At 52.1% G+C, this 27,607-nt stretch overlaps 6 protein-coding genes across 6 annotated transcripts in view; 3 read left to right on the top strand and 3 right to left on the bottom strand.

Moving 5' to 3' along the window:
- Positions 1–140: 140 nt before the first annotated feature.
- Positions 141–9,143, bottom strand: LOC128267080 (mucin-4). The gene is made up of 4 exons (XM_053003870.1): positions 9,004–9,143; positions 2,250–8,937; positions 2,003–2,161; positions 141–1,936 (listed from the first exon to the last, which is right to left on the bottom strand). Exons 1-4 carry the CDS (start codon positions 9,141–9,143, stop codon positions 1,403–1,405), a joined length of 7,521 nt encoding a protein of 2,506 aa, XP_052859830.1. The 3' UTR covers positions 141–1,402.
- An 862-nt stretch (positions 9,144–10,005) lies between these two features.
- On the top strand, positions 10,006–11,355 carry LOC128268945 (ubiquitin carboxyl-terminal hydrolase isozyme L5). The gene is made up of 3 exons (XM_053006260.1): positions 10,006–10,191; positions 10,267–10,330; positions 10,402–11,355. The coding sequence occupies exons 1-3, from the start codon at positions 10,116–10,118 to the stop codon at positions 11,222–11,224; spliced, it is 963 nt and encodes a 320-aa protein (XP_052862220.1). The 5' UTR covers positions 10,006–10,115; the 3' UTR covers positions 11,225–11,355.
- A 129-nt stretch (positions 11,356–11,484) lies between these two features.
- LOC128267779 (biogenesis of lysosome-related organelles complex 1 subunit 4) lies at positions 11,485–12,318 on the top strand. Its single transcript, XM_053004698.1, has 2 exons — positions 11,485–11,563; positions 11,627–12,318. The coding sequence occupies exons 1-2, from the start codon at positions 11,501–11,503 to the stop codon at positions 12,101–12,103; spliced, it is 540 nt and encodes a 179-aa protein (XP_052860658.1). The 5' UTR covers positions 11,485–11,500; the 3' UTR covers positions 12,104–12,318.
- Positions 12,319–13,272: 954 nt separating this feature from the next.
- On the top strand, positions 13,273–17,256 carry LOC128277624 (solute carrier family 35 member C2). The gene is made up of 5 exons (XM_053016105.1): positions 13,273–13,823; positions 13,896–13,968; positions 14,040–14,292; positions 14,365–14,540; positions 15,863–17,256. Exons 1-5 carry the CDS (start codon positions 13,273–13,275, stop codon positions 16,346–16,348), a joined length of 1,539 nt encoding a protein of 512 aa, XP_052872065.1. The 3' UTR covers positions 16,349–17,256.
- LOC128277625 (translin) lies at positions 14,596–15,656 on the bottom strand. The gene is made up of 4 exons (XM_053016107.1): positions 15,519–15,656; positions 15,134–15,434; positions 14,988–15,067; positions 14,596–14,923 (listed from the first exon to the last, which is right to left on the bottom strand). Exons 1-4 carry the CDS (start codon positions 15,591–15,593, stop codon positions 14,672–14,674), a joined length of 708 nt encoding a protein of 235 aa, XP_052872067.1. The 5' UTR covers positions 15,594–15,656; the 3' UTR covers positions 14,596–14,671.
- Positions 17,257–24,868: 7,612 nt separating the features above from the next.
- LOC128267079 (uncharacterized) overlaps positions 24,869–27,607 on the bottom strand; it is a 76,242-nt gene continuing 73,503 nt past the window's right edge. Inside the window, exons 5-7 of the mRNA XM_053003869.1 lie at positions 27,373–27,607; positions 26,858–27,295; positions 24,869–24,876 (exon numbers count right to left, since the gene is read on the bottom strand). The exon at positions 27,373–27,607 is cut by the window's right edge and continues 1,901 nt beyond it. Of these exons, the coding sequence (XP_052859829.1) occupies positions 24,869–24,876; positions 26,858–27,295; positions 27,373–27,607 (681 nt within the window). The remainder of the gene's footprint in view (positions 24,877–26,857; positions 27,296–27,372) is intronic.

Here is a 27,607-nt window from a genome sequence, read left to right as displayed (position 1 = left end):
GTGTGTGACTTTATTTTTAACTTTATTTTATATCCACTTGGTCAGTTCGGATGCTGTCAATAAAAGAACCAACACCGGAGTGTAGGGAATATCTATCTCTAACATATATTGAATTCCTCTCATTGAAACACACGCTCCGGAAACGCTCCACATTTGCTTCTGTCTGCCTCGCCACTCGCCTTGGGGTCCACCGTTCGGCTACGCTTTTAACCGACGGCAGACAGGGCCGCTGACCGTTAGGTAAATAAATTTTATCTTTTTCAATGTTTCACCTCCGCCAATATAACGCTATGTGATTATAGTTTATGTTTTAGTTATCCTTTTTTTTGCCGAATGTTCCCCAAATCCTGGCGTGGAGTTTGTATTCTTGTTTTCATCGTATCACGCATCGTAGCTTTATTTATATGCCAGGCTTTGGGTTGCCACTTTCTTCGTTACATGTTATTATGTTCTCGGTACTCGGTTCGAATTCACTATCCGATCGGGATGACTAGCGATAGGATTTGCTGCGTTTGTTTCAGATTGCCTCACCAGTCGCCAGTTTGGCCTGCACATGCCCCATTCACACGTACACTACACACACACACACATACACATTTACACACCGCACCGAGGCCCCGTCCAAGCAACGGCACTGTAAAGCGCGCCGTACAAAAGGGATTGTGTGGAGCATTTCAGTTCCAGTTGGTTGGTAGATATGCTGTTGTTATAAAAATAAAGCTACCGTCAGGCAGGTTGATGGATTGGGAATTGGCCTTCGGAACGGTTGTGCTACTAAACGATTGCGTATTTGCTTCTTGCTACTAGCTTTGAATTCCTGGCGATCATGGCCTCTCTCACGACCGATCGCAGGGCTAGCCTTTCTGGTGCTTTACCACACAAAGGAACACTGGGTGAGTAAAGGATTTCAGGGACATTATTCTTGGAGCGAAGCTGTCTAACCTAAACACATGCAGCATTATTAGAAGGGGTTTATAAACTCTACACGGTAATATTACACGACAAATGGTAAATGGTAGGTAGTGTGCGGAAGCTCCGGAATGGTAACCGGAGCGCACACGCTAATTGCTGGCATTCCCCATTGCACTCTAAACGGCTCTAAACACATGCTAATGCACTAAACTGCTGCCATCCACCTTCGATCCGGGACCATTCCGGGAGGGCGTTCATTTACAACGAAGACGGAGAGGATCGCGGAACGGAACGATCGTGTGTTTTCTGTGCAGTATCTGCACGCTCTTCAAGCTAGTCGATCATGTCGGAACCCAGGGCGCGGTCTGCATTTGATATGATACCGACGTAAAGGCCGACACCCGAATGGCACAGTTGCCTTTTCTCGGAGGCCTACACGCTTCGTGCCGTGATGTAATCGAACTTGTTGGCTGCTTGTTGGCTGCCGCACTTACTTTAGCATCGTTGCCATTCCGGAAAACTTACTATGACTAGGTGCCTGATATGACGACGAGGACTGCGACGAGGTGGACGTGAAATGCATCGAAGATTTGCCTCGTCCAGCGGCGCCACCGCCAGTGCCGGCACCACCACCGGCACCACCACCGGCACCACCACCAGCGCTACCACCAGCGACACCGGATTTGGTGGACTTTTTGTTGGCGATCCGATCCTGCAGCCTCTTCAGCAGCTCCTCGATGTCGTCGAGCGAATAGGTGTACGCTAGCCGACAGTGTTTGGTCTGCAGTTGGCCATCGGCCAGATACTTGACGGCGTGCTTCAGACAGTAGATACGCTCCTCTTCGTCCACCGTATTGGCACTGTCGCCGTCGTCCCCGTCATCGTCGTCGTCGTCATCGGCCGTCACCTTCACCTTCACCAGCGAAAGGTACAGATTGGCACGGCACGTATCGCACTCGAACTCTTCCAGCGAAACCGTTTTCTTTTTCGATTCAATCTTTTCCGACTGCGTCACACCGTGATTCTGGAGATCGAGAGAGAGAGCGTTTTGTTAGAAACCATAAATGTCCCTCATCAGGATGGGCCTTACTTTGAGTGTTTGGCGCGTCTGTTTCTCCTTCTCGTAGATATCGACGATCATCGGGTACGCCTGCGCCAGGGTATCGTGGTTGCTGCGCTGATCGTTCGCGATCGCAAACAGTAGCTGCTCCACGGAGAACATGGTCGGTTCGCAGCTTTCCTGTATGTCCTGCAATCGAAACAACAGCAATCAGGCATCGGTCGTCCCACTCACTCAATTCAATCTCGATCGATCGATCGATCGATTGCGCACTTACCCGAAAGTCATCCTTGGCCGTGTCTAGCCACGCATTGGTCGCAAAGTACACGCTCTCCGATACGGCGTACCCGGTGCACAGGCTGGAAGTGTAGGCCCGCGGGAACACCACCACAAACTGGCCCGGTTGTTGCTCGGTGCGGCACAGCGATACGGCCCGATCGGTCAGCATGTGGGGCGGCACCATGGCCGTATCGCACGGCAACCAGATCGTCTTGTTCTGGCAGTGCGTAGGCACGAGCACGGTCAGGGCCGCCCGGAAGTTAGCGTTCTGATCATCCGGCACCCCGTACCAGATCTTGTTGGCGCCCGTGTGCAGATACTCGATCCAGGGCAGTCCGTGAGGGTCACGGTACCAGCAGCAGGCGCTAAACAGCATACCCACGTGTAGCGTCGGGATGGTAATGCCCATCACGGGACCGAGCGAGCGCAGGATCGAGCCATTGTTGTTGGTCAGCACCTTCAGGTTCCACGGGTGCTTGGCACACGACGAACCCTTCACCTTCGGGCTCGGGAACCCGAACCCGAACGCACTCGAATCGATCGAGCCCGAGTGTACGCACACGTGGCTATCGCGGACGGCCACGTGGCGCCAGTATTCGGCCTCGATCTCCGGCACCGTCGGTTCACCGTTGCGAAACCACAGCGACATCGTGTTGCGCGCGATCCGGAAGAACTGGTTCAGCGGCATGTTGCGCCCCTTCACGATACACTCCATCGTGAACTCGTCCTCGTCCTCCTCCTCGTCGTCGTTCGAATCACCCTCCTCGTCCTCGTCCGACTCACCGCTGGTGCGGACCTCCGAGCCGACGCCCTTGTCGGCGTTCCGGCGTGCCTTGGCTTCTCGCTTCGCCCAATCCGCTTCCACCTCGTCGAACAACTTCTGGCGCTCGGCCGGGGACAGCGTATCGTACGGCAGCAGATACTTGCAGTAAATGTCGTCCAGCTTGGACACCCGATCGTGTGCCGCTTTCGGGATGCACATATCTTCCGATACGCGCGCCCAGCGCTTCTTCTCGATCACTTCCTTTAGGCCGCCCAGCTCCTGGACCGTGTGGTAAAGCCGCGGCAGATCCACCTCCATACCACCGATGACGGGCGGCGACTGCAGGTTGATGCTTTGCGTGGCCAGATACTTCTTGATGGCAGCGTACTCTTTCGCACTTGGACCCCACCGGTGCAGCATCTTGTGGACGTACTGATTGTACGCCATGAACCGCATATCGTCCGCGATGCGGCACTCGGGCTTGAAACTGGCCGGCGGTATGATCCGACAGATCCCAAACCGGGACGCGATCGGTGCGATGCGCTCGATGTACTCGAGCGGATCCTGAAACTCCTTTTCGGTCGGCCGAAACACCGGCGCCTCGACCATCTGGGCCGGATCGTCGCGCCGCGGGAAGGCCGTGTTGTTGTCGGGCTGCGGCGGTGGAACCACGGCCGCGTCGGACCGCGCCGTCTGCTGTTTGCCGGTCGCTTTGGTCGGTTTCGAGCGTTGCGACGACAGGGAAGAGTTGGAATTGATGCGCGCAAGACCCCCGGTGCCTCGGTTCGGTGCCGGTTCGGCACTGGTCCGATCTTCGGTGCGACTTTCGGCCCCGCCCGTCGTCACGGAGGGGGTTGCGGTTTCGGGTTGCGCTTTGAATCGGGGCTGTACCGTACCGATCGGAACGAGCTTCGACAGAACGCCGCCCATGTCCTTACTCAATGCTCCACCCGGCGATCCGACCGCCGCTTGAGCGGTCAGGCTCTTGACCAACTCCTGGACGTTCATCGAGTCCGGCAGGGTCGTCGGGTTGGTGCCCATCTCCGCTTTGGTCACCAACTTGGCGTGCATGATGACGCGCTGGTTCGGGCCGTCCGGGCCTTCGGTGCCCAGCTTTACCGCTACACCCTGTATTAGTTGGTCGGACGCTTTCAAGCCCGCGGCACTCGCCGATGGCCCTTGCAGGGGTATGTAAAATGTTTGTCCGTCCGTGTCGTTCTCATCGCCAACGGGTTCCGTTTTTAGGGCCGGCTCTGCCCGTGCCCGCCCTGGTGCCGTTTTCGGGCCCTCTTCCACCGTCTCCTGGCCGTGGGCCGCCGTTACACGGGAACGGGTGCTGCTACCGATGTCGGCCTTACTGGCGACAGGAACGGGCTGCTGTTGACCGGAAGCCTTAGGCCCCGTCGTGGATACCGGGGCTGGACTGTTGGCGGCCAGTTGTTGTGGTGGCTTTGGAAAGGCCGCACCGCTAACTGAGGAGCCTCCGGCACCTCCTGCATCAAAGGTGCCGACGCTTGGTTCACGTTTCGGGATCCCCGACGGCGCGGATGTCGGTTCGTCACGGGCCGATGAATTGCACGACTCGCGGCGTCCATGTTGCCTGCGGAATGGTGTGGCCACGGGCATAAAATCTTCCTCCTTGTCGAACGAATACACGCTCGTCTCGTTGATCGGCGAGAAGGCACCGAACTTGTTGCCGCCGCCACCGATCGGTGCGGTCGACGCCGCCATCTTTGATGAAGTCGACTGCAGGAGAGTGTTTGGCTGGGAAGATGCGACGACGGACATCAGCGTCGCCTGCTGCGATGGTTGCTGCGATTTTGCTGTCGAAAGATCCGCCTGCTGTTGCTGCTGCTTGTAAACCGGTGTTCGACCGCTGGCCGAACGGTAGATCGGTTTTCGATCGATCGCTGTCGCCGAAGTGGCTGGTGACTGCGACTTTGGTGTCGTAACGGGAGCAGCGGTGGCCAGGGTCGATGTGTCCGCTTTGGTTCGACGTGTTTCTTTAACTTCACGTTTCCCTTTCACCGGCACTGGGGCACTGCCGGTCGCATCGATCGCTTCCATTCCGGCACCACCGGGAGCGGAAGCCACCAGTGTCGCGATGGCAGCGGAATTTTCCCGTTGACCCATCTTGCTGCCCTTGCCATCTGCCATCAGATCCGTGCGCACCGCAACACCCGTCGTGGTGGTCGCAGCCGGAACGCTGATCGTAGCAGTCGGAAGATCCGTCATCGTCGTCGAAGAAAGTTTTACCCCCGGGAGTGGTACGGTTTGCGGTTGGCCGATTGACAAACCGCCGACCACCTGTTGCACGGCTGTCGGATCGTTCTCTTCCACGCCACTTCGTCCGCCCGCGACACCAGTGGCCGCTGCGGCACTAACCGGTGTAGATGTTACCAGTGCCACTGTGGCCGGCGGGATAGTCGTTGCATCATTCGTCGCCGCTTCCGGTCCACCCGGATCCGTTAACCGCTCCCAAGCCGCCTGTCCCGGTGGTGGCGGTGTTCGGCACATGGATGCACTCGAGATTTCGAGCTCTTCCTTCAGATCGTCCTCGATCGGTGACCAGGACGATTCGTCAATCCACTTCTGGATCTGCTCGTGCGTCATGTTTACTTTCGCCTTGCGACGATCGCGGGGCGACAGATGACCGCCGAGCAGCGATTCGGTCAGAACCGGTGGCCCGAGTGGAGGTTTGTGAACCGACCCACACTTCCCCAGGGTACACTTTGTATCGAGAGGACCCGAACTTTGGGCCAAACTGACACTGGCGATGCCGAAGATCTTTTCCGACTCTTCCTTGCTTGGCAACAAATTGCCCAGCAGTGAGTTCGATGGCTTCGAGGGCGTGTTCTGCTCGGATGGTTGGCCCTGCTCGAAACCCTTCAGAAAGTCCGTATCGTCCAGTGCAATAAAATCACCCTTAGCGGGCGGCCGATTGAAGGGAATGTCTGACGATGGTCCGGCAGTGACGCCGACGCCCGCGCCCGTTTTAACAGCACCCGGCATCTGCTGCCCTGGCACGGCCATCTCGCCGGAAGATTTGACGTTTTGCCGCGCAAACGGTGGTGAGGTGGGAATTTTCAGCACGTCTGCTACTGTGATTGGTGTTGGGATGTTCAGCAAAGCAGGCGTTACCTTCGCGGGACTCTCACTGGCTTCGGCCATTATCGATTGAAGTGTCGTGTTATGGTCGCCCGAACGATTGAGCCGTACCGAACCGTGACCATCGGTTGCGGGGCTTCGTAATCCCGCCGGATCGCTACTGCCACCGGTGACCATACCTATGGCGGGTGAGTTCTGGGAACTATTGGTCCGAGACACGGGTATCTTGGCCGGCGTTTTGAGTGCCGGACCGGTCCCCGTTGGTGTGGTGCCATTGTGTTTACCCGCCGGAGAAGTAACGGACGTTGTGCCACGTTTTTGCCGCTGTCCCGTCGGTGTCGAAGGTTCGTCTTGCGGTCCGGGAGATTGCTCCGCTTTGTCCTCGGCAGAATGTTTTAGCGGTGTGCCGACGCCACTACCGCTTGCTTTGCCTTTGCGCTGCTGCTGTTGCTGCTGCTTCTTGCGCTGAAACTTACTCGCCAGCGGTTCCTCATCGGAATCGCTGAAGCTTTTCTCCAGTTGCTTCTTGGTTCCGGTGTCCGCCCCCTTAGCACCGCCCAGTTCGGGGGAAGGCGTTTCGTTTACGTTCGATTTCCGCTTTTTTCGCTCTTCGCCCGCAGCCTGTTTCGATTTGGCGGCAGCCTTTGACGGTGCGCCCATAGCTGTGCCCACGGAAACCGGTTGCTTTGTTTTGCCTGCGTTTGCCTTCAGTTCGTTCTCCATTTGCTGCAATTTGCGCACGTTCGGCAACTCGAGACTATCCAGCGAGGACGCATCGTCATCGTCGGATTTATCGTCGTGATTGAGCCTGCGGCCAATGAGCTCCATGTACAGGGTGGCAGCCTCTTTCGTCTTCCGTGAAGGCCGTGCCGCAGCACCAAACCCTTCGACCGGTGTCGTGCTAGTTGTGGTCGTCGATGCTTTCGCCCGTTCGATCAGTTCCGGTGACGCACCCGTAAGCCCCGGTGAACTGCGAGTGTTTTCGCGCTTCTTTCTACTCGGTGCCTGCTTTCGACCAGCGGCGCCTGCTAGGGGCGGAGAGGCGCTCGCATCGTTAGCCACTTCATTGGCCACTGATCGTGGCGAAACCGTTGTAGAGTCGTTCTTTTTCCTTCCCCGTGAATTGGCGCGCGTGTTTTTCGACAACGCAGACCCACCGGAAGCGTTTTGGTTTTGGTCACGCAGCTCCGACCTGCGTGAGCTCACATCCGACCGCCTGCTGAGGGCCGATTCCGAGCGGCGCGCTTTCTTATCCGGCATTTCGCCCGACTCCCCCCTTTCACCGCTAGCCGTTCCGATCGGGTCCGATTTGCGACTCCGCCCGGAACGGGTCGTTTTACCGGCCACCGGAGACCGTTTTTCGGGCACCGTCCGCGAGAGTGGCTCATCATCATCGGACGAGGAATTGTCCGGCTCGGGGGGAGCGGTTGCATCTTTCTCGGGGGAACGTTTACCTTGCTGCTGCTTCTGCGGAACCGGACTGCGTAACGCCGACAGTCGCGTCGTGCGCTTTTCCTTCCCATCCATCCCATCTTTTGCGGTCACTTTTGCACTCTTCTTTTGCGGCCCGCTGCTGGCACTGCTACCGGCACGGGTAGCCGTCCCTTTGGGACCTTCATCGACGGTTGGTTCCTGACGCGGCGACCTTTTACTCCGTGGCTCCGTCGCTCCCGGTTTTACCGGCGCTGCTTGATCGCCCTTTTTCGTCTCCTCCTTTTCACTGAGCTTTCCTTTGGCGTTCTTTTTCGATGCAACCTTAACCTGGGCAGCCTGAGCAGCCGGAACCGTGCCACTGCGGAGCCCACTTTTTCGACGACTCGCAACGCCGCCTTCCTTCTTCCGATCACCGTCGTCGTCATCATCGTTGTCTTCCTCATCTTCTTCATCGTTAACACCATTATCTTCTTCCACCGCGTTCGCTTTCGATTCGGCGCGTTTGTTTGGATTCCGCCGCGTGCCCTTCCTTGTTCCGCCGTGCCGTTCTTCCTCCGTGTCGTCAGCCTCTTCGACCGTACTTTCGCGATCTCTGCTTGCTCCCGACCTGGTGTGCATTGCGCCAGCGGCCCGTGTTGCGGTGCCCGGCTGCTTGCCACCGGTAGTGGCCCGCAGTTTCGCGACCCGCTGATCGTGATACTTCTTACGCAAAGCTTGCATTTTGTCCTGCGTCCGCTTCCGATCCGCCCGTACGTCCGGCGGAGGATCGGCGGCCCGTTTGCGCACCGCAAAGGGCATGTAGGTCGCGGTTGGTGCCGCTGCCTGTGCGGTAGCGGCCGTAGAGGCCGTAGATTTATCTGGCCCTGTGCTGGCTCTCGTCGCCGGTGCTTTGGAAACGGTGGACGAATTTGATACTGTGGCACTCGATTCTTCTTTCCGCGCGCGGCCACCAGTCACGTTTGATCGCGAGCCGCTTCCACCTGCAGCCGGTGAGCTTCCCGTTGCACTCGTTGGAACCGCTCTCCCGGCGGCCGTTGCGGCGGAGGAACCACCGCCGGATGCGGGAGAGGATTTGTTGAAAAAATCCAACGCCGGCGGTAAGACGGGAGTGCCGCGGAAGCACAGGAACGTGAGAAAATCTTCCGTGTTTGGTCGCATATTGGGCAACAGTTCGGTCACCTGGGACACCAGCTCGGTTCCGGTGCCGGATCCGGTGCCAGACACCGACGTTGCCGAGCCGTTTCCAGGCCCAGGCGCATTTGGACGACCCTGTGCATCCTTGGCTGGCGTTGGTGGCGCAGAAGAGTACGAGTTAAGGTAAGCGGACGACGAGGTAGTTCCTTGGCCCTGGGCAAACTTGCGCTGTGCGTGTACCTTTGGTCTGGAACGGAAGGCAAAGAACACAATCAGAAACGGTGACGCGAATCACAAATGGCGCATCACGCACCGCTTTGGTATTTCCGGGGGTGAAAGATCCCGCTCGGCTGCCGCACTCGTCGACGGACTGCTTCCGGTGGTGGCAGCGCCGGGACCGGTTTGCGAAATGGCAACCTTACGCCGTCGTTTGCCTTCCTTCGACACGACCATCGTGTGTACGACGACGCAGCGGTCGCTTGCCGTAAAATACTTTGCCCTGTGGCCAGTCAACCGGGGTGTGTGTATGTGTGGTTGTTGCTAGACAGATTAACGGTGCGATTCGTTTGATGTTGCTGCTGTTGCTGAAATGATCAATTGGGGAGGCCACGCCACGCCACGCCTCCCTCCCGTCGGGGGAAACACTGAACGAAGGAACTCTTCACTACCGCCGATGATTGTGTTGCCTCTAGCTAGTGCCGCCACCCTCCTCGGGCACATACGCACGCCAACAAGGAGCGAAAAAACGCCAACGCCAGTCCCCGCGCGCGCTGCATCAACGCTACTGCCGCCGCTGATGCAGGGTGCCGCTTGTGGACGACGGCATTCCGACGATCGCACCGCACTGTACTCCGCGAATCTGTAACCTACTTCCGGGTGGGACACAGGGAACAAGGGTTGCCGAGAATTTGGAAGAGAAACATCACGCACAAAAAGCGACACCGCAGAAAAAGGGGAAAATCGCTGTTATTCACTTCGGCCAGCGAGATCGAAGAAATCTGACTTTGCAACGGGCCTGTCAATGACGCCATCGGCTGCAGGGTTGCCTGTCGGGGCTTAGGTGTTTGCTTTCCGCGGCCCAAGCGTGTTACGCCCTTTTATTCATCTGAAGTAAATGGATTAACAACAATTTGAATTGTTTGCCGTTTTTTGGATTTCTTTTTCATAAAAAGGACGATCCGCCAGCCGATTGTTTGCAGATGGACGCGCAAACCGCTGTAGGCAAACAGAAGCCGGCTACGGCCCTATATGAACCTTGGTCACCGTTGCCATCACGGGGAAGATGGGGGTTGTCAAAAATTCGCGAATCAGGTTGCGTTGCAGAAGCGAAGCACAAAAACGGGAATCCGGTGGTAACAGCAAATTGAACGTCCATTTACTATTTTAGACAATCATCGACACAGAACCACAGCCCAACGCCTCAAAATGTCGGACAGTGCAGGCGAATGGTGTCTGATTGAGAGCGATCCCGGGGTGTTCACAGAGTTGATAAAGGAGTTTGGTGAGCGTACGGTGGACAGTGGTGTCGATGGCCGGAACAGTGCGTGCTAAAGTTCACCCCTTTCTTCACCTTCAGGAGTGCAAGGAGTGCAGGTCGAAGAGCTGTGGAGTTTGGACGAGGATAATTTTAAAGAACTGGAGTAAGTTCGCTTTGCGTTCGATCATTTCACCTTCCTAACCGCGACGACCCACTTTGTTCTGTGTCTCGTAGACCTATCCATGGATTGATATTTCTGTTCAAATGGGTTAAGGACGACGAACCGGCCGGATCGATCGTGCAGGACAGTCGGCTGGAGAAGCTTTTCTTCGCCAAGCAGGTCATCAATAATGCGTGTGCGACGCAAGCGATCCTGAGTATTTTGCTAAACGCGACACACGCGGACATTGAGCTTGGCTCGATGTTGACGGATTTCAAGGATTTTGTCATCTCTTTTGATGCGTACAACAAGGGCCTTGCGATGAGCAACGCCAGCCAGATACGAACCGTCCACAATTCTTTCGCCCGGCAAACGCTGTTCGAGCTGGACAACAAGAATGCCAACAAGGATGAGGATGTGTTTCACTTCGTCGGTTACGTGCCGGTCGACGGGAGGCTGTACGAACTGGATGGGCTGAAAGAGGGACCGATCGATCTCGGCGCGGTCGGGCCGGGTCAGGATTGGTTGAAAGTGGTGCGGCCCATCATTGAGAAGCGCATCCAGCGGTACAATGAAGGGGAAATCCATTTCAATCTTATGGCCATCGTGTCCGATCGGCAGCTGATTTATGTGCGCCAAATAGAGGAGCTGCTGAAGGCGGACGGCAACCAGGTGGAGAAGATGGACGAAGTGGAACGGTTAAGGTTGCTGATCGAAGACGAGCTGGCCAAACGGAAGCGGTACAAGATGGAGAATGTGCGACGCAAACACAACTATCTGCCGTTCATTGTGGAGCTTTTGAAACTACTCGGCCAGAACGGTCAACTGATGCCGCTGTACGAGAAGGCCAAGCAACGATCGATGGAGCGCGAAGCGGCGAAGGGCAAACAAGCGTAAGGCACCGGTGTTTCGGGGTCCGCTGGTTTTCATTTCATTTTCTGCATTTCAGTTTGTACTTTAGCTGCGTTTAGGGAAGCGAAGAGTCGTAGTGAGTTCAATTGAAATAAAATTTCCCGTTGGTCAACGGCCACCATACACTTGTACGGCTCCGTGTTTCGCATTTAAATCGCAATTTCCATGTTTATTTGTGGTATTTGAAGGGTTTGACGAAAACTGTCACGGCTGTCATAGTTTGTTGTTCTTTTGATTTGCGTCTCTGTCCGGAACCGAACCATGGCTGAAGATCTTGAAAAGGATTATTCGGTATATTTCCAAACATCCAATCTGGATCAGGAGGTATGTTGATAATGGACCGCAGCGTGCTTTTGCTACTAACTTCGCTTGTTTACGGATTTGTAGCTGAAACCCATCATCGTCGGTATCGATCGTATGATGCTGCGACTGGAGGAATTCGAAAACTGCCTGGAGCTCGTGAAGGCAGACTCGGCAGTGGCGCTAACGCAGAACATACCGCACCTGCTCGCCCTGCGGCCGGAACTGAACGCACTGTGCGATCGGATCGACGGACTAGAGCGGTTCGTTGCGGTAGTGAGCAAAAACTTGGACGCCGTCGAGAAGCAAGTACAGATCGCCGAAGAGGAGCTGGACATTCCGGATAAAACGCTCAATGTGCTGCTCAAATCGTTAAATTTCTTCGGCAAACCCAAGCCGACGGATCGGCCCACGAATCGTGATGCGGCCGGTGCGTACGAACCGGTGCCCGTATTTAAGACGGAACATTTTTTTCGACCCACCCCGAGTTGTCCCGCCGCCGCAACAGAAGTGCGGCCAGCACCGGACGATGCTTCCCCTTCAGATGGAACGCCAGAAAAATAAAACAAGCAATACATTAGGACAATGGCTTATCCGGATTGTTGATGACGCTGTGGGGTTGGAAAGATTGGAAAAGCGATTTGGCGCCAAGAGCCTAATCAGAACAGGGAGAAGTTACTTGTTAAAGGACCTCTAGATGGGGATCTCAGACAATACATGAACTCGATAATGTTCTCTTGTTTATAGGATTACCTCAACAAATAAATTATTCATTTTAAATACCAGTTATTGGTTTTTATTGTGTTGGAAAATCCCGCGTGATTGCGGCCCGAGAGGAGTATTCTTTGCGTATCGCTGGGGTGACTTTTCGATTCACCCCGGATGACAATTGCTGCGCTGCCGCACGTCAAAATCTGCTTCGTGGTTTGTCTCCAGATCCCGTAGAGCCACAAACAAACACAGTGTTATCATGTAGCAGCGCACTTTCCGAGCGGTGCGCAAGGAAGGATAATCGAACTCTCTCGACAGCCCGAAGGGACAGCATACGCAAAAGGATTCCAGTTCGTGAAAAGAGCCCTTTTCATCGGAAACACATCGGTCCGGTCGTGGAGTGCAAGTCCCTCGGTAGTAGCGTAGGTAGCATTCCAGGAGGAGTCATGCCCTCGGGGGCATTTGTTTTGAACGAAACGGGAGAGAACGAGCGCTCCCCGTTTTGGGGCTGTGTGCGCGTAAATCGACGGTAGAGGTTAATTGAACCAGAGTGTTGCAACCGTGGTGAGTGCGATAACGGCACCGAATCGCCCAGCGATAAGAGATATTCGGAGGTTAACAAACGGCGACACAGGTGGGTGCCATATCCGGTTTGGGGGCAGGTCGGTACCGTCGGTTATTCGATACCATATGTTGTGCGTCGTAAGACCGCAAACGTGGCCCAGCGGTTAGCGGGCGATCCGTTTTCGGTCGTAAATGAAGAAACGTGGCAAAAAAGCAAGCGCAGAGTTCACTTGGTGGCGTGCAAGCAAATAATTTTCCTCCCGTTTCCATAGGAACGTTACGAAACACACGAGTTGGGCAGTATTGGAGCACTTTAACCACCGCAAAGCACGCGTCGCCACACTTCGAGGGAACTGGAAACCACACAAAGCATTCCATTCACAGCACTAGAAATAGGATTCCATCAGTGAATAGCGCCATTGGTGGTAGCCGTTGGACGGCTCGTCTGCGGAAACGGCATGGTCAATGTTAAGTATGAACGGGTCAAGCAAACAACTGACCATGAGACGGCCCAGGGTGAGGAGATCGAACTGGGGACGAACCCCGGGGAACCGGTTCAGGAGCAGGAACCGGCGCATAACCACCACAGCCTGTACCATAAAAGTAGTAGCAGTATCCAAACGAAACAGTACATCGTAGCATCGGGAAGTACTGGCAATGCGCGCCACCGCAGGTCATCCAAGCAACAGTCGGTGGACGGTTTCGGTAACCGTATCACCTTGACGCTGCTGCTAATCGCCTGCTACTTTTCACTCTCGATCGGCCTTACGTTCTATCAGCGTAATTTGCTGCAACACTTTAAGCTACCACTGTTCGTGGTACTGTACCATTTGGTGATCAAACTAGTCCTATCGGTGATTGTCCGGGGCATCCTGCGCTGTGCCTACAAGCGACCTCGCATCCTGCTCGATTGGCGTACGTCTGTGCGCAAAATCCTGCCCACCGGATTGGCCAGCGGCATCGACATAAGCTTTTCGAACTGGGGACTCGAACTCGTTCAGATCTCACTGTAAGTGCACGTGACCGGCAACCGTGACGCTAGACTGTACAATCCTGTGTTTTTTTCCTTGCCACGGTCCAGATACACGATGACCAAATCGACCACGATCGTTTTCATCCTAATATTTGCCATTCTGCTGAAGCTGGAAAAGAAGGTACGATTTGCGCTCTCCTTTGCTTGACCACACACCATTAACGTTTACTTTACCTTTACCTATCCTTACAGAGCTGGTCTCTGGGAGCAATCGTGGTCATGATCTCGGCCGGGTTATTTATGTTCACCTACAAATCGACGCAATTCGACGCCCTGGGCTTTTCCTTCCTGCTGTTCGCTTCACTCTCGAGCGGCATCCGATGGACGTTTGCGCAGCTTATCATGCAAAAGTCAAAGCTCGGGCTGCACAATCCGATCGACATGATCTTCCACATGCAACCGTGGATGATACTGTCGGTACTGCCATTCACGATCGGTTTCGAGGGTATGTAACGAGAAAAAGGGTCCCCTTTACCGCCCCCTTCGTTTCATATCGCGCATCTGTTTCGCTTCGCAGGACAAAAACTGATCGAAGGGTTCAGTGTCCTGCAGCAGCTGGCGCCGGCCGTGGTGCTGGATGTGTGGCTGAAGATTTCCGTCGGTGCGTTCATCGCTTTTGCGATGGAGGTGAGCGAATTTATGGTCCTCACCAACACCTCTAGTCTGACGCTTTCGGTGGCGGGCATTTTCAAGGTAAGCAATCGCACTAACGCACCCTCTTTGGAGTGTAGAAAATGTTCTCGGCGCCGGGGCCATGAACCAGTTTATTCAGAAAAATCAAAACAGTCTGCGCGGTATGTCGTTGTGAGCAATGGGTTACGGTGTTAGTTTGGTTCCTGTTTCACTTCCGCGGCGGCGGTTGCCGTCTCACCACCACGCAGTCCCCGTAAGCTGATGTCGTAGACGATCTCTTCGATCTTCTTGACGTCGTACTTGAGCGCGTCAAAGCGCTTGCGTAGCGAATCGTTCTTCAGATTCAACAAACGGAAACCCGAGTTCAGATCAGCCACAAACTTGGAGATGGTCAACGGTTTCTCGTAGTCACCGAGGGTGACCGAGTTGACCGCGTAACGGCTCTGGGGGGATTCCAAACAATTAGCTTTCTAAATCCGTCATCAGAAATAGCTGTCAATTCCTTACCAGTTCCGATGCGAGCTGAAGTACTCCCATCAAGTAATCTTCTATGTCCAGGTGAAATCCATCCTTCTGCTCGACACACACTATACGAACGGAAAATGATCCATTCATTAGTTCCCGGATGTTGAATGGCTTACGCCAAAACTTACGTCCCAACACTTCGGCCGCCGTTTCGCGGTTAACGAGAAACCCCTTCTCGAGATACACCGTAAGAGCGATCAGAAAAACGATGCGCTGCGTCAAAAAGTGCCAGTGGTCGTTGAAGCGATAGTACTGGCCGTCCGGAATCAGTTCCGCCAGCTTACCGTACCCGGCCCGGCACGTGTCGAAGTGCTTGCGCGCGGTGACACAGGCACCCGGCACGTCGGCAATGCTGCTGTGAATAATTTGTAGCGCAATGGCCGCCTCTTTCGCTGCCTGATCAATGTCCCGCACGATGTCTCGTATTTCCTGCGAAACATATGTTTTGCGTTGTACCCTTTTGTTGTTGTTTTTTGCCGGCTTCGGGGTCCGTTCCCGAAGTCGGGCACTTACCGTACGAAGTTCCTGCTCTTTCGACAGGTACTCGTTAAAGTTGTCGAAAATGTTCTTCACCACGGTGTTTTGCATTTTGGAATGGTATGTTTCCCGCGGAAAAGTCTACAAAATTCAACTTCTACCACCTTTTCGTTAGCGTCGTCTGCGAACCGCGAATTGCTAAAGAATGATGCCGAAGAAAACGGCGACCGTGTTTTGACGTTTCCGTCGCCACGCCAAGACAATACATGATGTAAACGTCATCGAAGCACCCTGTGCGCGCGCTGAGGGTGAAAATCGCGCGGATGACAAAATGGTTTGAAATGTTCGTATTGAATTTGTGCTATTCTCTCGAATTTTAGGAAATTTGCCAACTTGTGCTGGCGGTCGAGCTGAACGACGAGCACCTTAGCACGGTGAACGTGCTCGGGTTGGTAATGTGTCTCGGTGGCATATGTTGTCACGTTGTGCATAAGTTCTTCCTATACCGCGATGATATGGCCGCCTCCAGGCCGATGGCACCGATCGATGCGGCAAGCGGTTACAACGAGGATCAGGACGATGACGAGGATGAATCACGGACGCAGGGACGTCCGCTGGGAGCCGCTGGGTCGGGTGCTACCAAAAATGGTAGCCTTAAGTTTGGCAACGCGGTCGGTGGCGGGGCACGGTTCAAGAGTGGTCACCAGTATCGGCCACTGCTGGTGAACGACAGCCGCGATGCCGACGACTCCGATCACCTGGTAGTGATGGAAAACCGAAACTACCTTTCCGACGACAGCGACCAGGACGGCAACAACGATACGCAGGACGTACTGTTCGACATACTAAAACGCCGTGAACGATAATCATTCCCAGTCAACAAAAGTACGCGGGACGCGGTCGACGACGACTTCCTGTAGAGATGCTTTATAGGTTCCGTAGTAGACATGGTTTACGTTTTTGATCGAATCGAAACCACTGTTGATGTTGTTGTAAACTATTTACTTAACAAGGCACGCACAATGCCTCCGAACGGATTGCGGCAGAAACTGCGGGCCACGGGACGTCGCACCCTAGCATTCCCCCGTTAGCCATCCATCTGTGAGAGAATGTCGTGCCGTGTAAATTCCAGTGTCTTTTAATCGAGTTTTATGTCAGGAAACAAGTAAAATTAAGGCCTATCCCGAGGGAAGCGGAATGTATATATACTTAATTTTGAATACGCGCGCACGCATTTCCGCTTTTTTGCCATATTACAAACATGTTTGCCCGGTTTGATTTGTGGAACCGGAACTACCACCGGCATCGTTACCATACCCGCCTGAAGAGCGTGTATTATTTACACAGTTCCTTCAACCATCAGTGAATAGGTTTAATGCATTTATTCTGTAGTTTTTTAATTTCGCTGCGTGGAAAGGAAAACAAAATATTACATCCATCACAATGTTGTGTGAATTATTTGCACAATCGCCTCGTATTCAACCTTTAATTACTTACCATTCCTGCTTCTGCCGTTCATGCGAACTGGTTACTTTCTATTCCATAAATAGGAAACATTAGTAAAATCGTCGTAAATTAAATGTAAAGTGAATGGACAGAGTTGGACCTATCGTTGTACAACACCGCTTGAATACACTTGAGGTCACAAGTAGTGCGCCGCCAGAATTAGCTCCGTGGAGCACGTATAGATTGAAAAGACTAACACTGAAAACTTACGCATATTTTATTTCCTCTCAGGGCCGTGATTGTTTTAGACTATCTTTGAAATGTTTTGAACCACTTTTTTTGGACTCTGTAGCAAAGCAACTAAATATAATAAAACTACAAACACAAAAACCAAACAACAATTCTTTGACCCCAACAACAGAGAGCAGGAAGCTTTCGGCAAGTGGAATGATCATACGCCCGTTTTGTTGATATTTTTACCATATTTTATTGCATCCGATTTTGAACTCGCTCGGACCGGCTTTTTAGGTTTTGCAGTACACACACACACTCCAGGTCCGAACTTCCGGGTTGCGGGTATAATTTCTTCTTACGCACGAATTTTTGTCTATGGGTTTTGCCATTTTTTGCCGTTGTTTGTTTAGTAGTGTCTTACTTTCCTTGCACACAACGCCGCCTTATTGTTTGATAATTTTACACCCAATTTCATTAAACGCTCAGTTGTTTCGCTAGATATTTGATTTGTTTCAGTTTTTCTTCACTACTTATTCCGGGGTCCGGCAGCCGGCAGGAGGTCAAACACAACGAGACGACCCCTCGACCCATCAGCATTGGTTTCGACACCGTTTCACATTTAGTTTGCCCCCTTTCATACTCTTGATATCTCTGTGATGTTCTTGTTTACATTGATCTTTAGTGTTTTGTTTGTTTGCATCTTTAACTTCTTTGCTCTTCTTGGCTCGTCTTTGCAGGTTTGTGTTTCGGACCTTCTTTAATTCAATTCGGGTTCTTCTCAAGGGTTGTTTGTCTTACTTTCTAGACACATAAGTGACATTTTATGTAATTCATGTATTGGGGAGACGTGTTGTTTCGGGAGCTGTATTTGGGGTACGGTTGTTCTAAGCTATTCTTCACGCTCACCAGTTTTAACGGCCCTCACGGTTTCTCTAATGTGACATTTATTTGCTAAACTAATCCTTCCCTCTGTCCTCCGTCCATCACCAATGTCGCAATGTTGGATAGTCTGGATAGGGTGGATTGAAATTTATTTTATCCGTGGCCACTGACGGACTGCAGTCTGCGATGTCGGCGATCATTGAGTAACTTCCGGTCCCCATCGTGGACGTCGTGTGAACTCAAAAGTAGAAAGGGGAATACCCATTTGCCAGACCGGCTGGCACACGAGAGCGACTCCTTTGCGACACACAGCGCGGCGACCGCGACCGCGTGGCCTCGAGCACGTGTACTCTAATCTTAAATATCGTTAACTCTCTGGCGGGGGGGACTAGGATTTGTAAACAGTGTTCAGCAAACTGGCAAATTTTGTTTGGAAAACCTTTTCTTTTTTTGCGGAATTTTGAGAAACAACGAACCTCCCTTCACAACACCGATCACCGCTGGAGGGCTGGAGAACGAAGTAAAAACGGATCGAAACGTTTACGATATGATTGTTCTTCATTCGGGTTTTATCTATTCGCTACCAAGTTGGATCAGTTTTGCGTCGTTTTGTTTGCGATTCCAATCGATTAGTACGCTGCTTCGCTAAGCACCTAGGTTTGGTTTTGTTTCCAGTAGCTCGATAGTTTCGATCGTCCTCGATCGCGCCTCGCCTACCATATACCTAACTGTTGGCTACGTTGCTTCTTCTCAGTGTCTCTCAGTGCCGTGTGTATTGCAGTCTGCAGCGAGTGTGCTGTTTGGAAAGACGTTAGATAGAGTTTGTTTTTAGCTGTTAATTCACTTTTAATCCAGTCCATCATTTCGGGGTACAGCACACAGTTCTTCGACCTTTTTACTTCAAGCACCATTCTGCCGCACCGTTGCCGCATTTTGGTTGATCAGCATTTTGATTCTGCACGGATCTTTCTCGCTTTCTCGTGTTTCTTTTTGCATACACTTTTATTGATGGTGGACAAAACGGATTGGTAACTAAATGGATATGACATGGAAACAACCTTCTCAACAAACAGTTTGTCTATGTTTGCTTCGACCAGTTGCTTCGACCTGCTTCGAGGGGACTACTATTTTGTTCTATGTGTTGAAGAGTCTAGCGAGTTCACTGTGCACTTGGATTATTTGATTCTGGGTGATTATCCGTATATGTCTTGTTTCTCTCCGTATTGATCCGACCTGCTGCTTTCGTAGCAAAGGATGGTGTGCGTGGCGCCGTTACACTACTCAACACAGCTACTAACCTTCTTCCGATCGGTCCCCGGGTCCCGCGCCAGTGTTTAGATAGGTCTCGTACTCGTAAATGACAGGGTGAAAAATGTAGCGCTTCGCAATGCCTTATCCTAGATCCTTCGTCCTTGTGCCCCACGCCGTGTACTTTATGTTGTACTACACGCTCTAGATTTATTGTATAGATTTGTTAGTGAAGGAGATTGGTCCATAGATTTTGTTAGTACAAACCGTTGTGAATAATGGTTTGAGGCATTGTTGTTGGATGGATGGGTGGGTCAATAGGACAGAAAGCGAGCGCGAGATTAGAAGATTCGAAAAGAGACCAACAGCAATGGCAAAGAAACGGCATAAAATGGGAATAGAATGGTGAACCTCTCGGTTGGTCTTGTTTGGTTCTGTGAACGATAAGTCCAGGACCCGATTGCCTACATCGTTCCTTGCCCTGGCGCCTCACACTAATCTGTCGGTGTTTTGGGTTTGCATAGACCGTTCGGCGGATCGGGTTTAATAGAAGTAGTAGTAAAAGTTCTTTCAAATATGTTACAAATCATGTCGAACAACACGGGGAGGCTCAAGTGTGTGCATATGGTTGTAAAGTGATACTCGAAAACTTTTACCACGTTTCGACCGACCTCTCCGCTCGCGAAGAGCCATTTTCTGTTTTGGTTTTACGTTTACGCTAAAGACTTTTTGATTCCTGCTTTTGTTAAGGAGTTTCGGTATTTCCGTGTGTGTGTTGGTCAAACGAAGATCAATCGGGTCTGCGTCTGTGTCGTGTGTGTGTTTCCACAGTTTTGGAGCAATAGTTTGTATTTAATCTGTCTATTCATTATTTTTCTGTTTGTAGCTGCATCTGACGATGATCCGATGATCCTTTTCTATATATGTTATGCTTGCTATCGTTATACCCTAAAAAACTAGTGTCTTGAATTGCATCTCTCTCTCTCTTGAGACCTCTCTAGCAGATCTGCAACAGAATGGTTGGTATGTGTTTTGGTTGATTTATTTAGTTCGCACTGCGTGTCCGGGGGAGCTTATTTAGACGGCAAATGTTTTCATCTAGACCATTCAATTGAACATCGAACGATGACACACCGACGTGCGTGTGAATTCCGCAGGGCTTCGAATGCAACCACCCTCCCTAACAACGTCTATTGTGTAAAGCTCTAAAGGTCCACATCACCGTCCACTACTACGGGGGGTCACTCTGTTCAGAATCAGGACTGGTGCACAGGAAAAAGGTTGAAAAATGGCGGGATGAAAGGATCAATCCGGATTCGATCGCTAACGCTAGAGAGAGAGAGAGAGAGAGAGCGAGAGAAAGTGAGAGGACGGCGGGTGCACGTGGCCGTCGGTGGGAAACCCGATACCGGATCGGGACCGCTAGCGGACAGACGGGGCACATGGAGAGGGGCATGAGAAAAGTACATCTAAAACAGTTACCATACGAAGACGTTTAACGCTCTAGCCGCACCTGCTTATTATGTGGTTTGTATTTTATTATTTCTGACGGTTCCCCGGCACCACGCACCACTTTCGGTACGGCACACGGAACCGCCGCTGGTACGCTTTACTATTTGTTTGCTACTATTACACATGTTTGCGGTTGCTGAATTGTGGGGAATTGTATTAACTTTCTATTGTTTTCTTCTGCCTCTATGAACAGTGTGCAACATTTATGCAACTCGACACTTCATAAACGCGACCTGTTTTGGGGTGGGTCAAATTGTGAGAAGATATGCGGCCAAGAGTTTCCGCTGAGAGAACGCATGGTGCCAGAGACAGAGTTTTGTCAGCGATCCATTGGCGGGATGGAAAACGTTGAAACGGCAATGCAATTGAATGGAGTGAGCGAAACAAACCGTTTAAATAGCAGTAATCCTTACAAAGTTAACGTAATAAATAACGCCTCGATCGATAGATTATTAGTTGAAAAGCATGTGGCTTTCTGCTTTCCTACCGTTTCTAATGACGCCTATTGTTTGTCCTATTTGTTTATTAACTTCCGGGTGCTTTCGATTTTCTTCAATTCTTATGTAAATTTTGCGACTTTTCCCGATTGTTTCGCCACAGCCATCGCCAGTCTGCCACGAACACAATTTTGTCTGCTTCCGAAATTCCCTTGTCAACTGTTTTTCTTGTTGCCGGTGCTGTGGCTTGGTTGTGTGTTGGTTTCAGTTTCTTTTTTGTGTGTGTTGTCTTCCCTTTGCGGAATGGGTTTTTGTTTACTTTGTTCGGTGCCATTCGTGTGCTCCTTTAACCCACGCTTATTAATACTTCTACCTTTTGCTTTCTTCGACTGGAACCAGCCAGATTTCTCGAACACTACCTCACTACCTCATCTGTTCCGCCTGCATCCTTCGTTCGTCCTTAAGGTTTACTTTGTTTTTGTTTCTTGCTCTGCTTGCGGCCACGCGAAGATCGCGAAGAGAGGTTGTAGAAAAGGTGATCGTTATTTAGAAAAATCCCGAAATAACGGTTCCACACACCACACCCTGTTTGGCTTGGTGGCTTGTTTGTAGTGATTTACTTATCGCGTGCTACAATAGATTTATAGAGAGAGAGAGACAGATAATGCGACAGTAACGGAGTACAAAAACTGAAGAATCGTCCCGATCGACACTCGTTTGAGATGTGGTGTGAAAGCCGAGAATTGCCGACCTAAATGGCGACTCCGTTGGCATTAGGTCCGGAAAAACTTTGTTCGTGTGGCTTCGTTTAGCTTCTAAGTAGTTTGTTCGTGTGGAAGAGTTGTCCGGAGTTTGGTGACCTTTGGTTTGTTGAAAAGATCCGGAACGACTATGGTACTATGAACGCTCTTCAGCTGCTGGGCGTGCCACCGCCGTCCTTTGTCCTGTCCTTTGTATCCGTTGTAAATTGATCTGAATGATTCCACGAGCCATCAACGCATCACCGGTTTCGTTTTTAAGCACCATTTCTAACTAAAGGGACAATTGTTTAACGGTCTACTTTAGATCCCTCCTCCAGGTTTAATCCAACCTTACGCTACATTCTACAACACCAATGTCACACTTATCAACGATTGTGTATCTTTTGGAAAGTTTTACTCTACGCTTGGATATCTTTGATTTCTGTGGTTCTTGTCACACGCCGGCGCCGACGCGCCTTTCAGCCAAAATTCAAACACATTTCCAAATACTCCGGGCCCCCGCGAGAGCACCAGGGCGTGTGTACATAGTTCATACTCCCCGTAGGGCGATCCATCGGGGATTTCGTCCGCTATTCGTAACGTGCTTTTAATTTAATTATTCAGTTCGGTTGAATTCGTATTACTTTTTCTTCTTCTTCTAATCACCTTCAACGATTTTTTTTCGACGATTGGCGGGAAGCATCGGTGGTAGGAATGAGCAAAAACGACGAGGGTTCACGCAGACAACGCAGAAATCCATCATCCCATTAACAGTGATTTGGTTCTTAGCCCGTTTCATAAGGATTCGTTCTTCTTCACCGAGAGGGGCTCGGTTGGTTGGTATCAGCCCCCCTCACGCACGGCTGGCGCAATCGAGGCCCACCAGTGTGCGGCGGTGCAGTAGCGCAGGACTTCCTTCAAATTCGCGTTCTAGTGACGAAGAGTTCCTGTGCGTCGCGGGAAGAGAAAAGTGTACACTTAATAGTCGAAATGCTACGATCCGGAGGACGAAAGCCAAGTCTAAAGAATTTTGTCCGGGTCTTGTGTGCAAAAATATTATACCTCAGCACCGGCCAGTGGGAACCCTAATTTATCAAACCCCTTTCACGGCCACGTGGAACCATCTTTAGAATGTTCAATTAGCGTACATTAGCGTGCTTCTCTCCGGTCCGCGCTGGGTGTGCCGGGAATGTGCTGCAGACCACCCGGTCAGCAGCAGCAGCAGCAAAACCGACCGACCGACAGACCGTGCACGTCGTCGCATGCAGATTAGGTTTGAAAGTGCAATTAAAGTGAAAAATCATCTTTCACATAATTGGATTAGTGCGCTGTGGTGCGCTCTCCGGCGGGCTGTGGCAGTCAGTGGAAGTGGATGTATCGGTTATTATTCTTCGTCTTTTTTCATCATCCATTCATCCCTCGTTATCATTCAGCACATTTGTTGAAATATAACACATTTTAATTGGCTTCCGCCTGTCCAGCACCATGATTGCGGTTTGCCTCCGGAACTTGCCGGGGAAGAGTTTAGCACAAGCGGATGTACAGGCACCATTTGGAAAGCTTTGCCATTGTGCAACGGCAAGCGTATTTCATTGCAGGAAAACCATGCACAATGGCAAATACTTTGCACATAAAGCCCATTAGATGATAGGATTGCTAAGAATATCGACTGAATCAACCATAATTTCCATCCTTTGAATTAAGATTAATCACGGACATGGCTTTCTTTTATTTCTGCCATAAAGGAGTGTAGCTGCCATCGTTAACCTCTATTTCTGCATGAACTGCCCCTTTTTTGTAGAACCCAACTCCCTGACCGGCCACAGAAGAGAAGCATGACTCTGCTGAATCGAAGGACATGGGCGGTGGCGATAGCAGGCTCACTCGGCGATTGTAATTCTCTGGACCGAGCTGAACCGAAGAATTGATTTGAAATTGCATTTTTTTTTTCGATGCACCTCGGCTCCGATAAGCCGGATGCAACGGGTCAGCTTCGGAACGCAAAAGTGGATCACAACAGAACAGTGCCAGCCCGGCCCGGACAAATGATAACGGTGCAATCGTAAAACAGTCAAAGTGTGGTATGATAAATTTTCCCACATAAAGAAGCGGAACCCCCATTTTTCTCACAGGACCCAGTGGCAGTGGCCTGAGTAATGTTTTACACTCGACGGAGAAAATGCCGCACACAAAATAACGCCAACCAACGAGAGATGCCGTCTCTCGTGTGTCGATATCGGGGCCCCGAACGGTGGCCCCGATTGGCATAGAAATTAAACCACTTATGTGGTGTGCTGCTCTCACAGGTGGACCCGGGCCCGGTGCACAAGGACGCTGAAATCCATTTGTCTCGCCATCTCGCCAGACAGCGTTCCGGCCCCCGTTCCGGGCTTAGTAAACTCCTCGAAAAACTTCCGTTCCAGGGCTGGTCGGTGCGGTACGGTGCGGTGGTCCTTGTGCGGTTGCGTACGTGAGCGCGCAGCGAAGCTGAAGTAGCGTCGTTATGGATGGGAAACGCCAGCACATACCGGATCCGCAGCGCAGTGCCCGGGATTCGACGAAGCGGACGAAAAAGCTCGAAAGTCTCACCGCTTGAGCCCTGAAGTGCCATAAATCAGCCGGACCAACAGAGCACGCATTTCATATGGACCGAGGGCACCCGGGGAACCGGGTGGGTGGCTCGAGTGGGAATGTGGAACATCTGGGTCCACGATACATGGGCCGGTGCCCGGGCATACCTGGGTTCGGTATCCCTGGGATTTATGGAAAACTAATGGCACCGAGCAGCAGCCGGATCCGTCCGGACTGTACTAATCGAGAGGTTTATCGGTTGTACGTACATCTATCTGCATCTGCGGGTGCACCTGGCCGCGATGACAAACATGCCCTAGGAATCTGCACCGTAACGTCAGCCAGGAACGAAACGTAAGCTGTCTATGGTTTGGGAATGGAATTTTGGGTGCCATTTTACTCTTCTTTACGCGTGGATGGATGGTAAAAAACAGTTGGACCTAACCAACGATAATGGACATCGACAATATTTTACAATCAAATAGCTCTAACCTATGGATAAGGACATATTTTCCATTTTCTATTTAAAGGGAATAGATAAGATACAAAAGCCCTGCGAGTTTGAACCGGTTTAAAGTGTCAACCGGGCTAAGCATCCAACCACAGCTTACTACGATCCGTTCCAGGATTTCGATTTGGAGTGAAACCACCATTGGGAACTTTCATTTATTCATTTTCGATTCGAAATCTTGCTTCTGCAAAATCCCTATTAATCTGTAGGACATCCATGGATCCTTTTCTGCCACTCCATGAACGTATCACGGCAGTGTCCGATGACACATTCGTTGCTACAATATTCGTCTTCCCAATCGAGCTCGTTAACGATGGCCACATTTGTACACCCCTTGCGAATGCATTGTTGTGGCGAGACAAGATGTCGATGGGGCGAAACAGAATCAGGCAACCCGCGGACAACAAAAACCCCTGGAGCCTGGCGTTTCCCAGGGCTTCGGGACTTGGGATGCGCCTCGGGGACCTCAGTGTGCTGTTGATTACTGGTTGGTGGTTTCTTGCACTGGTGAACACTGTTGGTGACGGAGGTGCATTAGTTCACACAATTGGCCAGCATTCGATGCTAGTTATGTGGCGAACACACTAATCAACGCATCCCGTACCTGTCATCGATGGCTTTGGTCAAGTGGAGTGTCCCATTTTGTGGTAAGCACTGACCGACACAGTTATCACGGTTTCCATTAGCAAGCTGCTGAGTAGCTTCATGATGTTCAAGTTTGAAACGGGGCAATGGCTACTAGATTTATATTACAACGCGTGCCTATACTTTTGACAGCGATTTGACAGTTAGTCGCAATCGACCAAATAAGGTACACACACTCAAGGTGGCTGAGTTTGGTGGTCCTAATCTGCGAACCTTGATCCATCCGTGGCCAATTTGGGAGCGTTTGCTAAACATGAACTACGGAATCGTAGAACCTCTTTCCGTACGAACTCAAAATGCTTCTAAACGTCCGTTACTGCCGTACCGGCAAGGCTTTTCCACGGCATCTCTGCGGCCTTCGTTTAATAAAAACACTTTATCACACACAAAGAGGCTTGCAGTGCGCCCCATACACTGGCTGGTTTTACGTGCAAAAAGCTTTAGTGCGTAATCGAATTCGTGTACCACCGAGCCGAACGCCAGCGGGGGATGTGACCTCCACAGCGCAGCACCGTGGTCGGTTTTCCGGAAGCAGTCGCGGCTACGGCTTGCGACGTGTAGGTAACCAGCCGTAAAAAAGCATAAACTCAACCACCCAATTCATATTCACACTGGGGCATGAGGCAGGTGCGGACAGGGGGGAGCTTTGTTGTTCCATGGATTGCGCGGCTGAACAGGGGGAGGATCCACAGTCTGCAATCTCGGCCGGCAATCTCCGACCGACAGTCACCGACAATGGTAGCTGCCCACCACGAATGGGGAAACAAAACAGGAAGGCCCAGCCTGTGTGGTCTGTGCCCCGAAACCGCCGCCGTGAGCCGGGTGTAACGACTGGCCCAATATTGGATCATTTGCCAAGGTGCAAATACGGATTCCTTCCTTCTCCATCCGTTCACCGTGCCGCGCCGCGCCCCGATTGGACATAAAAAGATATGATCAAACTCGTGAAACGACAACTTTATCACCTTGCGCGGCGGCGGCGGCGCCCCCCCCGGACCGAAACCGGAACGGGGTACCAGCAGCATCAGGTGGTGCTTATTGGGAATCTCGGTGAGCTCCATATGCCGACCCCGTCGTAAGTAAAGTAGCGTTACATTAATTTTACGACCTTGTGAGTTCAATAAATTACCCAACCACGCCACCACTTACCGGAGTAACCGATCGCCAGCACTTCGACCGGGAGCGAGCCACGTCGCCGGGACAGCAGGTTCTCGTTATCGCTGCGCCGATGACCGGCATCGCCGCGCTTGATCCGATACCAGGCGGATGAGGCCGCCGACGAGCTGCCGGCCCCGGAGTCCTCGGACAGGATGGGGCTGAGAATTTCCGGCCCACCCGACGAGCGGCGCCGGATGGCTTTCTTCGTGCTGCGCCGCTTGATGGTGAAGCTGCTGCGCAGGGCCACGTTGTTGCTGTTGTTGTTGTTGCTGCCCTCGCACGGCACCGATCCACGGCGCTGCATGCTGTACGGCGGCGGCTGGTGGCCGATGATACTGTTGCCGGAGGGAAGGGGCGGGCAAAAGAGGGCGTCCACCGCACTGTCACCGGCCGTGTCGGTGGTTTGCGCCGCTGGAAGATCCTTGGCATCTGGAACGGGTGGAACGAAGAGAGAGAGCGTTAGAAAAGCCGTTTGGCCGCTTCACGCACACGACAGCGACACTCACGGATGATGGCATCGGCCGGCATCGAGCCCCGGCGCATCAGATCACACGTTTTGATGACGAACGATTTGCCAATGTCGGACACGGTGGGGCCGTCGCCGGGTTTCGGTGGCAGCGCCACGGTCACCGGGGCCGAGCCGCGCCGCCGGCTGAGCGTACGCTTCAACATCGACGGATCGAGGTTCTCCTTCTGGCCGAGCGACAGTTTCGGCACCTTGATCTTGCCCTGGCCGCCGCC

Source organism: Anopheles cruzii, chromosome 2, assembly GCF_943734635.1.
Source record: "Anopheles cruzii chromosome 2, idAnoCruzAS_RS32_06, whole genome shotgun sequence".
NCBI lineage: Eukaryota > Metazoa > Arthropoda > Insecta > Diptera > Culicidae > Anopheles > Anopheles cruzii.
This window is presented reverse-complemented; position numbering and strand designations above follow the sequence as displayed.

Coding starts and splice junctions, on each gene's coding strand:
- LOC128267080 (XM_053003870.1), bottom strand. CDS start 9,143: ATGGTCGTGTCGAAGGAAGGCAAACGACGGCGTAAGGTTGCCATTTCG. Junction 8,938..9,003: donor CCCCCGGAAATACCAAAGCG/GTGCGTGATGCG, acceptor CTTCCGTTCCAG/ACCAAAGGTACACGCACAGC. Junction 1,937..2,002: donor AGACGCGCCAAACACTCAAA/GTAAGGCCCATC, acceptor CTCGATCTCCAG/AATCACGGTGTGACGCAGTC.
- LOC128267779 (XM_053004698.1), top strand. CDS start 11,501: ATGGCTGAAGATCTTGAAAAGGATTATTCGGTATATTTCCAAACATCC. Junction 11,564..11,626: donor CATCCAATCTGGATCAGGAG/GTATGTTGATAA, acceptor ACGGATTTGTAG/CTGAAACCCATCATCGTCGG.
- LOC128277624 (XM_053016105.1), top strand. CDS start 13,273: ATGGTCAATGTTAAGTATGAACGGGTCAAGCAAACAACTGACCATGAG. Junction 13,824..13,895: donor GAACTCGTTCAGATCTCACT/GTAAGTGCACGT, acceptor GCCACGGTCCAG/ATACACGATGACCAAATCGA. Junction 14,541..15,862: donor CGGTGGCGGGCATTTTCAAG/GTAAGCAATCGC, acceptor CTCGAATTTTAG/GAAATTTGCCAACTTGTGCT.
- LOC128277625 (XM_053016107.1), bottom strand. CDS start 15,593: ATGCAAAACACCGTGGTGAAGAACATTTTCGACAACTTTAACGAGTAC. Junction 15,068..15,133: donor GGCGGCCGAAGTGTTGGGAC/GTAAGTTTTGGC, acceptor CCGTTCGTATAG/TGTGTGTCGAGCAGAAGGAT. Junction 14,924..14,987: donor TTCAGCTCGCATCGGAACTG/GTAAGGAATTGA, acceptor GAATCCCCCCAG/AGCCGTTACGCGGTCAACTC.
- LOC128268945 (XM_053006260.1), top strand. CDS start 10,116: ATGTCGGACAGTGCAGGCGAATGGTGTCTGATTGAGAGCGATCCCGGG. Junction 10,192..10,266: donor AGAGTTGATAAAGGAGTTTG/GTGAGCGTACGG, acceptor CTTCACCTTCAG/GAGTGCAAGGAGTGCAGGTC. Junction 10,331..10,401: donor GATAATTTTAAAGAACTGGA/GTAAGTTCGCTT, acceptor TGTGTCTCGTAG/ACCTATCCATGGATTGATAT.